The sequence below is a fragment of the Hippopotamus amphibius genome, chromosome 6 (genome assembly GCF_030028045.1).
Source record: "Hippopotamus amphibius kiboko isolate mHipAmp2 chromosome 6, mHipAmp2.hap2, whole genome shotgun sequence".
Lineage (NCBI taxonomy): Eukaryota > Metazoa > Chordata > Mammalia > Artiodactyla > Hippopotamidae > Hippopotamus > Hippopotamus amphibius.
This window is the reverse complement of record NC_080191.1, coordinates 146,179,003-146,191,442: the sequence shown is the minus strand read 5'-3', so window position 1 is coordinate 146,191,442 and position 12,440 is coordinate 146,179,003. Positions and strand designations below refer to the sequence as shown.

Below are 12,440 nucleotides of genomic sequence, written 5' to 3'. Positions count from 1 at the left end.
TGTTTTTCAGTGACATTCCATCCATCCCCATGGTTCTGAATGATTTTACGTTTAATATGATGGAGTGTTGGGAAACTCAATATGGGGGCCTTTAGAACTTGAAATGGGGGCAGGAAATTGCACTCCTTGGAACCATCTAAACTTATTTTACACTGAAGATACTGCATTGGCAATGGGGTGAGAGTCCAAGCTGAAATCAGCCCAATCAAGGAACTTTCCCCCCAGAAACACATTAAGATCAGAAGCCACTGTTGTCTTTGTTACCAAGACTTGTGAGGACAAGGACCATTGTTCATTTTCAAATAAAACCCAATTTTGAGACTAACACACTTTCATTCTTTTGGGCACTCTCTGATCCTTATCAGACTCAGAGTGTGGTTGGGTTAGCATTCTGTTGCTTGTTCACCTTCCTTTTCACCAGCAAGCCATTGCTACAACTCCCTCTTCTGCCAGACATGCATAATTATTTTCTTTTCTTTATGTAGGACTCCTGGCTTTAAGAAAGCTCTTCTGTTTTGTAGCAACAGGGAAGAGTCTGCATCAAGTTAGCTGTGACAATGAATTTGAACCTACATCTACCCTGTTTATTCAGTTCTCCTGCACACCTATCTTTGTTTATCATATGGTAGAAAGTGGAGGACAATCTCATTTACTTTTTGATCTTCAGCTTTGGTGGTTGTTTTGAATATTTTTACCCAGTTTATATTAGAATTCAGTCTCTTTGCTACAAAATACACTCCCTGCTCCTTCCTTTAACTTGTAGCTCCTGAGTTTTGGTCTCTCCTTTGGAGGCAGGAAGGATCTCTGCCAACAGCCACCAAGCCACACTTAGGTAATTATAATAAACAAGTTGGAGCTCTCATTTCACAGGCAGAGCTGAATGAAGCAGAGCTGTGGTCAAAGGGATCCCAGTTGCTCCTCCATCAGCAATGGCACATTAAGGCACCCTCATGCTCCCCTCCCCCGCTTGAAACACTTTTTTTTTTTTTTTTTTTTAAGGAAGCAAATCAGGTCACTCTTTAGCATGTGAAGGGCTGCAGCTTTCTTCTGAAACCACCATCAACAACATAAACAAATTAGAGGTAGTAAACCACACATTCTGCCCACACGTAAACCACAGTCCTCACCAGAGGGCAGTCTACTTAATGTGAGAATAACAGCCCAGTTTTATAAACCTCTCCTGGGAATAAATTCCAGTTTCACTGGTTAGAACAAAGTTGGGCAGCCAGAGTACAGTCTCTCCTAGGTTACATGTTGGGAGAGACCAAACCAATGCTCAAAGTATCTTTCCAGGAAATATATTTTATAAGCTTCTGGTACACCAAACTTTGACCATCTTTTGGTTTTCATTATGTAGAAATGGGATTGCTTGAGTGGAATGGACCTGGGGCTGAACTTGTCCAATGTGCTTATTTTATGGATAAGGAAAGAGAGACCCCCAAAAGCTTATGAGTCTCAAGCTTTGACTCCCAAGGTTACTCCGGGCAGTGGAGACATATTGCTGAATCCACACCTCAGTGTCAGGGCTTGTGCCACTCGTGCTCTTCCTGAGTGCAGATGGCAGAGTTTACAATCCCCCAACTTGACCCATATGGGAGTTATAAAATACTCCCTATACCTTCCTGATGCTGATATGCTTCTTCCTTTCCTGACAATGGTTAGTCCTCAACTAATGTGTCCAGCCCTAAACTAATGTGTTCCGTCATCAGTAAATTCCTGCCTGTGATAGTCTTTTCTTAAATACCTGTTTAAACAGTAATTTAGATAAGAGTGTCCCATTTGTGTGCAACAGGAAATGCCTGCCTTCTTTTAGATACGCTGGCAAATAATTACTGTAGATATGGCTTGAATACTGAAAGGCTGTACTCTGGTCATTTCAGACTGCCTGAGAGTAACCACCCAGTCTGCTGTGACATAATTTCAGGGCATTTCTATTTTACTCTAAATGAATCTGAAGGAAAATCACTTTGGGGATATAAAAAGCTTACGAGAAAAGCCATCAGGTCAAAGGTTGCCAAAAGTCTCTTAAAAATTTGTCTTCCTAAAAAAGAGTCAAGGAACACAGTTAAATGTAAAAGAAACAGTATCTGATATGTGATAAGTCTGTTCTTACCTGATCATTCCGGTGGGTATTGGTGATCGCGTCTCCCTTAACAAACAGAATAAGCCAAACATTAACCAGGTCTTGTTTTTCCTTGGAGTAGTACTCGGAGAGCTTTAATGTCTTTATTTTAACTGTTTTAGATTCTATAAGTAGATACCAAAGGGCTTCACTGGTACCTCAACTATGAATTTTCTAGCAGTTTCTTTCCATAACCAGTTTTAAAAAGCACAGTCCCATCTCTGATGAGGAACTTTTGGAAGTGACCAAACCCATTTCATAAGAGCTTAGAAGCTACCCGTTTAATTCACAAACCATACTTGTTCAGTGAAATGTCTGTGCAGTTCCTAGGAGTGTGGAGAAACTCTTAACCAAATTTAGAACCCCAGGACAAGCAAGAGGTGTGCCACAATCCCATGAGAAAGGTAAATGTTTGTTCACTGATTTGGTCCTTTACTTTCAACTCTCGCGGTATTTTCTGCCATCTTCCTCACTTGCCTCCCAACACTCTTTCTTAATTTGAGGGTCTTTTGGCAACCCATAAATAGAATATTTTTCAGGAAACCCTGGGGGAAAAGTTCCAAAGGGAAGAAATGGAATACTGTGCTACAAGGAAGTAGCAAATACTACAGGTGCAAGGAAGCTTAGAAGGCCATTAAAAAATTTCCACGTGCCAAGCCATGTTGATACATTATTTCACAGAAATAATGGCCTCTAGAGACAGGATTCTACACATGCAGTCCAGGGTCAACAGATTCCTTGAGGTCTCCTCTCTGCTCAGCCCTCTCTGGAGGCGGCTCGTTTTGAGGGCCATGTCCATCAGCAGCAGCCATTCTCTGAGATGCCTCTATCTTCTCAGCCTCTGCCTCTGGACCCTTACTACAGTCCTTCAAAGCCAGGTGAAGTCTGGAAATTCCTTTTCCTTACTTTTACTAGTCTTCTTTCTTCCTTTCGTTGGGGTCTTAAATTTCATTATCTTGGGGCCATTCTCACAGACTACCCCGCTGGCCAGTGCATAGCCTCCTCCTTTGTTCTGTTTGTGCATCTGGCATGACTTGGGCTCCACCCTTTCCCCAAGCCCGGCGCGCGTTGATTGGTTGCGTTGCTGGTTCCGAAGAGCTAGCTCCTCCGCTTTCTCGCCAACAGGCCTCAGTCACCGCTCTGGAATTGTCCTAACAAGGGAAGAAGAGCATGTCCGGTTTGAATTTTGGAAGGAAATTGATGTCTTCCCCCTCCCTTCCCCGCCCCGCCTTTAGCAGGCACCGACTCATGGACTCGTGTTCATGCGCTCACGTCCTACCAGGAGGTCCCTGGTGGGGCTTGAGGTTTGGCAGCGCCTGCTCTGCTCGCGGAGCCGGGCACGCATCCGCCGCTCTCAGCCACGTGTAATCCTTCCTGTCTGCTCGCAAGTTGGGCACAAAGTACTGGCGCGCGGGCCCACCCTCTTCTTTAGCAGCAATTAACCTTTACTACAGAGCTTCCTTTGAAGTTTGCTCATGTTTTTATTACAAAACTGCAATGAGGAACATAATGGGGGGAAATGTCTAAATTTCTGAGTTACCTAATCTGTTCAATTCCCTTGCTGGTCTCCTCCTGGCAGTTGTTTCGTGGAGTTATGATCTCAACCAGTCTGCCTGAGATTTCAAACCATGTTTCTGTCTCAGCCTATTTTTAAGATTAGTGAGCTATTACACACATGCACACTACAAATGCACACGGCTGTGTCTATTATATGCGTATGTGTGTACGGCTGAGTGTATAGAACAGATTTCTTGTTTAATATCTAAGGAAATTTGTCTTACTGTAGAGTCAAACTACATCTATACGCTTTTAATGTTACTACTGAACTCTATTTATTGCTGAATATTTTCTATCATGCGAAGAAGAGTAGAGAGGAAAATTATTTATGTTAGTATCACTAATGATAATACTGAGTGATGAGTATTATGATGGGTCCTGAATGCTATTAATGGTGAAACTCAGGATTTTGAATGGCATCTGCCCAGAAGATTTGCAGTTAAGCTAGGCAGAGGGGCCAAGTGAAACAAATGGTGAGTTATATAAAACCCACAAAAAGAGAAGGCGTTTTAGGCCAGCCTTGCAAATAAGAACCAAAGAATTATGAGTGAAATGGCATTTTTTTCTTCTAGCCTGCCGTTCACAGGAACTCAAATAAATGAAATCATTTTTCTGTGCTTTTCACCCAGCAGTAAATCATTGGTAATCCAAGGTTGGGAGAAAAGCAACTATGAAGCTCAAGGAAAATACAAGAGAATCTTCTGTTTTGTTTTATCTTTTTTTTTTTTTTTTTCCTTTTCCCTTAGGATAGGTAAGGACTTTCTAAGAAAAATGTAAAAATCACAAAGGAAAAATAGGCTTCATTCCATACAAGTTAAAAATTTTGTACAACAAAAACCCCATTAAAAAACAAATGATAAATGATCTACTGGGGAGAGTAGCAAAGAACTATATCAAAGGGCTCATTTCTTCATTATTAATAAGACAGATCAATAAAAGCCCAGTTTAAACTGGACAGAAACAATGAATAATCTGCAGAAGGAGAAATAAGAATGACAGAAATGTTTAGTCTTAGTAATCATAGGGATGTGAATGAAAGCAACAATAGATATACAGTCTTTTCCATTGTATTAATACATCTTAAAAACAAGACATAATAATGAATGCCAGTATGGTTGCTAGGAGTGTAAGTTGGTATACACCTCTGATAAGCAGTCTGTCAGTACCAACTAAGCTTTCCTGCAGAGATCTAACCTACGGAAATTAAAATGGGTGAAAATGAACATTTATATGAAAGAATATTCGTTTCAGTGGTATTTATGATATCAGAAAATTAGAAGCAACATAAATAAATACTATGGAAATAGTTCACTTATGGATTTGTATTATGGAATATTGTGCAGCAATTAAATATAGTTCAATATTTTTAAAACCACAAGGAAGTGTTCATAATATCAAGTGACAAAGTGAAAAAACAAACTGTTCACATAGTAGGGCCACAATTTTGAAAACATTAACTTGAAAACATATCTTTAAAGAAAAAAAGCAAGTTGCCTAAGAGTTAATGGGAGGGCTGGATTTGAACACTTGGGTTCTAGTCTTGGCTGACTCTGGATATAACAGTTAGCATCCTCGAGTATCAGGTTACATATTTGCAAAATGGAAGGTTATTCTTCTCACCATAGTTTTCTCACTGGATTGTGAGAAAACATAGATACATCTGTGGAAGTTATTATTACTGGTTTTCTGCAATTTCCTCTTTGCAGATTCTGATATGTTTTCAAAATGCAACTCTCCTCAAGTGGAAATCTTATGTTAGTTGCTAAAAGAGTCATAGAAATAAATATTAATATAATACAAAGTGTGGCCTCTTGCTTGGTCTCTAGGGATTTTTAGTACACTTAAAAGTTGAATTGAAGAGTTTGATATCCAAGAGCATTTCCCAAGTCATTTGCCTCAAATCTAACAATAAGCTTGTCTTTCTATCCTCATTCAGTTAATGACACACCTAAAGGATGCAAGAAGCAAATTCCAGTAGCAGGCAGTTCAGATCCAAGAAGTTACAAGGGTTATTTATCTTTATGGGAGCCCTGATGTATATAGCACTTCTTACCTGATACTTACCTATTGTAAATGTGCCCAATCTGTCAATATGATATCTGAGCAATGCTTTAATTAACTGCAGTTATAGCTCAGGAAAAAGATCTACCAAATTTTCCTCAATAACAGAGATTTAATGGAGATATGATAATTGAGGTAGTTTGTCATTTAGATGAAATGTTTTAGCAGCTTTTTGGATAGTTCTTGAGTAATGTACATGGAGACAGCAGTTTACTTTGGTTTATGCAAATATTCAATGCAGTATGATAAACTGCATTTGCTGTTGAAAATTTCATAATGCTAGATTACACTGAAATATTGTTGCATGTTTTGATACGTAAAACTCAGCAGTTTTATATTTCCATTTTTTTTTTGTCACCACAGCCCTTTTTATATTTAATTCAGATGATACTAGATTAACAGTGGCTTGAAAACAAATTGCCTGGGTTTGCATATACGTTTAATGCCTGCATGTGGATGAATAGGACCATAAGTCTTTCTCCTGGATTTGCTTGACCTATATAAGTTGTTCTTTAGGTTTAATTGGATTCTTTTGCTATTGTAAGCAGAACTGCATTCAGGTTTTAAATTCAAATTCTTCTGTACAGCAGCCTGGGCACACATGTGTATTTTGTCTCCACAGGAATTGAAATCCAAACTCACTGGTTTAAAAATTATGTATTGGGAAAGTTTGTGGGCAACTCAAAGGCATGGGGTCAGCTATGCCAGGGGGAGGGCCCAGATGGGTTTGTCTCTGTCCTTTTTTCAGATTTGAGATCACGCTTATGGAACTGACAGTATGACTAATTTAACTCTTTGAGGCAATAGGGGAGATTTTACTGACCTTTAATAGATGCTTACTGGAGGAGATAGTTCTATTCATTTGGATGCATTTTTGTTTCCTGCTGCTTAGATGTATAAGTCTATAGATTATACAATGTCTTCCAATTTTTAGCACTTCTTGAAAAAACCGAAATCTTCACATTGAGTGGTAAATCCCTTTAAGAATCTGTAAAGTAACTTTGCATTTGCATTAGCTAAATGTTACAATTCTAGAGAGATGTTTTTATATGCTTTTAGCTGTATCAAGAGTGCTGGTGAACTCTTGGCTCTTACGTTGATGTGCAGAATCTCCCTGGAGAATAAAATTAGATGGACTGTATCAAGGGTGTTTGGGCAGGAGGCTCAATTTGAGAGTAGACAATAATGTGCAAGGTTTTCAACACACTGAACTTGAATGATAATGAGCTTGTGATGTTAAGGTCAAATGTCTTAGAGTAATAAGGTTGGGTCCTGATTTGGTTCTGTGCCTGGTTTAGATGGCATTATCTCATTGTTTGAATCAAGAGCCAAGCACCTCATTAGAAAGATACTTTTCCATGTACAATCACTTTGCACTTCACAAAACTTTAAGAGGAGTCAGCACTTGATAGACAGTTGTTAAAAGGTGTTATAGTTAATTCATTTCCATAATGAATCAGAGAAGGAATTGGGGGTAGAACTCAGGTTTTCTACCCTCTAGCTCAATAAACTATCTTGGTAGATTTAATAATTCATAGAACTGTAGGGTTGGTAGGATCTTAGGGGTCATCTAGTCACCAACCTAAAGCTACAATTCCTCCATGTCATCACTAGTTCATGGCTCTCTAGCCTATAGTAGAGCCCCCATGCTGGGGAACTGAAGGTAATCTATTTACCTTTGATTGGCTCATTGAAATATTTCTTCTTGTAGTTGTAACCATTTTTCTTAGCTCCCCCCTTGAAGGTCTACAAATTGAACAAATTAGGTATGACTCTCAGTCCATAATCCTAGTGGAAACGTGTTTATTTGCTTTAAGATAACTGAAATCCCCTTCAACTGGTGGGAAATTCAAGCTCAGTCATTATTCTTTATGCTTCCTCCTACCTCCAAGTTGCATAAAGACCTTGAGGCTGATATGGTGTGATCATTTACTTCAGGTGCAGGGCTGTGCTGCTCTGGGGAGCCGTTAGAGCTCCAGTGTTGAGCGTCCAGACTCCTAGTTACTCCACCTTGCTCTCCACTGGAAGATGGCCTTGCCATCTCCGCTAGGGTACTGCTCCATGCAGAGGCCCACTTCTCGGTCTGGAGGAAATTCACTTCTTTTTTCCTCTAGAAAACTCACCTACTTTCTTCAATGATTTTAGCTTTTACAAATGTCCAGAGGAATCACTGACATCAAGTAACTTTAACTCTCTGTTCTGTATAAGTTACTGAGGCAAGGAAATACCAAGGGCTTGACGATGTGTTTGAAATGAGAAAGGAAAAATAAAGAACAATATAAATTAATAGTACAATCAATGATCCTGCCATATGAATTTAAGCCTTGTTGCACATGAAAGCCTTTGGAATCTTTGATGACTCTCCTACAATTTAGTCCAAGGTACCACTGAGGATGAAACTTTCCAAGACATTGTATAATGCTATCAGCTCCCAATTTAGGATGGTTTGCGGGATTGTAGGTACACGTATGTTTACCTCTTATCTCTACTTTATTCATAATAATAATTAAATTTCTCATTGTTTCCCAGCTGAATAATAGATTGAGCTGGTCCATGAGAGTACTGGCGGTTAAAGGTTAGCTCATTTGATTTATGGATTTGGCACAGATAAACCAAAGAGGCAATAATCCCTCCCCTCTCCTTCATCTGTGAATAACAGATTTTAATGCAGGCATAGTTTAACACTGGTCTCTCCTATTTTGTCTTTAAAGAGCAACAACATTATAAGGTGAGGATTGAGATGTGGAATTCTGTCTGTCTCTTCTATATTAGTGGAATTTATGAAGTTGTCCTATTTATTCACAGGTAATGAGTGTGTATACGGCAGCTACCCTGAAATTCCTTTGGAAGAAATGCCAGATGCAGATGGAGTAGCCCGCACTCTCTCCCTCAGTATTCAAGAGCCATGCTCTCCAGCCACATCCAGTGAAGCATTCACTCCGAAGGAGGGCTCTCCTTACAAAGCCCCCATCTACATCCCTGATGATATCCCCATTCCTGCTGAGTTTGAACTTCGAGAGTCAAATATGCCTGGAGCGGGCCTTGGAATATGGACCAAAAGGAAAATTGAAGCAGGTGAAAAGTTTGGGCCTTATGTGGGAGAACGGAGGTCAAACCTGAAAGACCCCAGTTATGGATGGGAGGTAAGAATGTATTTTGAGTTAACATATTTATATATATTAAGATGTGTAAAAGATGAGATTATTTTTAAAAATGTCCATAAAATAAGCAAATTCCATTTGTTGCAAAATGTCTTCAAATAGATTTTTAAGGATGAACCTCCTTTACAATTTCACTGCTTGATAGAAACAAAGTATTGCTTCAAGATATGGCATGATAGAAAGGAATTCAGCTGGTTCCTTGAATGGTGGAAGGATTGTGTCTTGAAAAAATACTAAAGGATACAAATACAGTTTTTTAATTGACATTTGGAAACACTGAATGTGGCCATCCCTGTGGGTATGTGGTATAAACAAACAGAAGTTGGCATATGACATGTTTATTGTATTTTTTCTTTTTTGGGTAGGGGGCTTGGACAACTGGAGGAAACATTTGTTTTCTCCATTTTGTGGCTTTGAGTTACTTTGGTTCTATTTTCATTCTACACGTTTATTTTGCTCTGTGTTCTAATATATTTTGCCCCTCTTGTAATAACCGTGCTTTGATTCTACATATTTCCAGAATGTGTGTACTGTACTGAATCCTGTGATGATTCTTTATATTCAGATTGCCCTCATGAGTAACTCATGCATAAAAATGGCTGTAAGAAGCAATATGAAAATCAGCTGCTAGTTTCAGTCATTGTTTTTACAGAACCCATCTGGAAATATGTGAGTGGGAAGTTATAGTCTGATTACAAAATCTAAATAAATTTTGTTTTAATAAGGACAGGTAACTATGTTATTCTTTTGAGTTTATAATTTTTGTACAAATTCAGTATATATATATATATATATATATATATATATATATATTTCCCATATATTTTTATAACTTAAAAACTTTTGTGGTAAAATCACAGCATCATAATTTCTGGAATATCTGAGCTATATCTGAAAAACCTGTAGGTAATTTCTGTATGGGCAAGAAAGTGTTTTTTGGAGATGTGATTGACCTTTGGTTTCACAGTATTTCAGTTAGACAGAAGTTGGATAGATTTATTTTGGTATGTTCTCTTAATATTTATGATCATTAATAGAATATCTGGTTAGCTTTTTAAATAGAAATACATATGCAGTGCCTTCAGGACTTAATTTCAATTTTTTTGTTCCTTGGCTCTATATGTGTCCCCTTATGAAATCTGCTTAAAATGCCATAATAAAAACAATTCTTGTTCAAATTCTGAAATGCTAAAAGTTCAGATCTGAATTTGGCATAATTATAAGTGAGAAATCCTTCCTTAGTTTTGTTCTTAGCCACAGCTCTGGCAAAGTTATGGTTTAGCTTCATGGCCTCTAGACGTGTATATTGATAAGAGATTTTAAAAAAATCACTGTAGCATTAACTGATATGTGAGTTGAATACCTTTTAACCAAATGCGTACACACTTTACGTCATTATTGTTCACCTTAAAATAATGACTATAAACATTCTGCTAATAAGTAACTCATTAAACTTTTATTACAAAATCTCTGGAGTTAAACAGCAAGTGCAGTACTGCTCGAGATTATCCAGAAGACTTGGAATAAACCAAGACTTAATAATGAAATCATTTTGCAGTTACAGGGTTGGTAAATGCAGGTCTGTGCCTCTTTAAACAGTACACCTGTGGATTATGGGGATGAACCTGGGGATAGTTCTGCATTTAGAGGAAATTTAAAAATAATTTTTTTTCCTCCTTGGAGTAAAATTTCTTCAACATATACATGGGCAAATACTTACCTTGAAGAATGTAAAATAATTCTTTTCATTATGTCAAAACTGAGTTGTTTTATAGCTTGGAATTCAAGATAACTTTACAAATAGTTCATGACTCTTTGGCTAAAGATCACCCATTTCCTCTCTGCCTTTCAAGAATTCCGTTGATGGTCAATTCAGTGGTTTTTTTCACCATTTTAGTGGTTGCTCTCACTTTTGAGAGTGTAGATTATCTGCTCTAGATGTATTGTGAATAAAACTAGAGAAAGGGCTTTTTTGAGGGGTGTGATTTTGGCAAACTTGTTATCCATGGAGGAACAGTTGAGTTCTTGACTTTAGTATTTTTCTTTAATCTTACCCTAGTTAATACCTAATCCAATCATGATCAACAACGGCACTTGCACAAAGGCATCTGACCTACTCGCGTGTGCTCTTTTAAATTGTTCTCATGTCATATTTGCCCTCAACTGTAGCTGATGTCCCTCCTGTTTGGTTGAATAAATAGCTGTGATTAACTAGTGTGGCTTCTTTTTTTGATACTCCTTCATTTAAAAAAATAATGAATCGAAGGAGAAAACAACCTCTTAGGCCAAAGAAAAGAAATATGAACAGAGGAAATCCAGGTTCAGCAAACAGTTATTGGGTGGTTACTCTGCATCAGATTCTGTACTCAGTATTTCCTTGAGAGACACCCAGCCTATCATAACTGAACAAGTCATTCCTATCTCTAGTACTATCCTTGCTCTTTTCTGCCTACAAAGTTCCCCTCCTTGTGCATTTCCTGTTTAGTAAATTGCATTACCATCTGTTCAGTGCTCAAGCTAAAAAAAGAGATGGTCTTTGACTGTACTCTCTCCCACACCAACCATGTCTGATTTATAGTTCCTATATTCTATCAAGCCTTCATTCTTTGCACATGCTGGTCTCCCTACCTGGGAATCTCCTTTCCCTTCCCATCCTTAGCAAGTTCCTATTCTTTCCTCAAGTTCTCTTCTTCCGTGACATCGTCCCTGACCTTTCTAGTCACGGTTTAGCACTGCTTACATTTTGTCTCACCATAGCATCAAGTAAATCCATACTAAAGAACTTAAAGCATTGTGCAGCAATCAGATTGTTTGCCTAGTTTCCCTAGAGCAACATTTCCGTAAGAGCTGGCATAGCTGCATCCTCTAAATGCAATGTCTTGATTATGTCCTATCTGTGGTGCCTGTGGTGTTGTCTGATGTTAAGTAAATTACATGAGATAATCATACTGGATTAGTCAACTCAGGCTGCTATAACAATGTACTATATACTGGGTGGCTTAAACAATAGAAATTTATTTTCTCGCTATTCTGGAGGCTAGAAATGTGAGATCAAGGTTTCAGTTGATTGTTTTCCTGGTTTGCAGGTGTTGCCTTCTTGCTATGTCTTCACATGGCCATTCTAGGTGTATGCACACATACTCACACCTGCACAGTGAGAGAGAGAGAAAGAGACAGACAGATAGACACACAGACAGAAGGGGGTGGTGGTGAGCACACTCTGGTGTCCTTTCTTATAAGAACACTAATCCTATTGGATGAGGACCCCACCCTTATGACCTCACTGAACCTTAATTACCTCTAAAGGCCCTATCTCCAAATATAGTCACATTGGGGTCTAGGGCCCCAACATAAGGATTTGGGGGTGGCTTAAACATTCAGTCTATAACAGATGTTTAACAAATAATTGTTCAATAACAGAATGAGTGAAAGAATAACAGAATAAGTGAAAGAAAGAATGAATGGATATAAGATCATGTTACTCTGAAAGAGATGACAAGAAGTGAGGGCTGAGGTAGGTCAATGGAAAAAGCTAGAAT

The 12,440-nt window shown here is 38.4% G+C and overlaps 1 protein-coding gene across 1 annotated transcript in view; it reads left to right on the top strand.

The window, feature by feature from the left end:
- The window catches only part of MECOM (MDS1 and EVI1 complex locus), a 547,012-nt gene that overhangs the window by 260,435 nt on the left and 274,137 nt on the right, over positions 1-12,440 (top strand). The window contains exon 2 of the mRNA XM_057738809.1: positions 8,546-8,883. Coding sequence (XP_057594792.1) covers positions 8,546-8,883 — 338 coding nt within the window. The remainder of the gene's footprint in view (positions 1-8,545; positions 8,884-12,440) is intronic.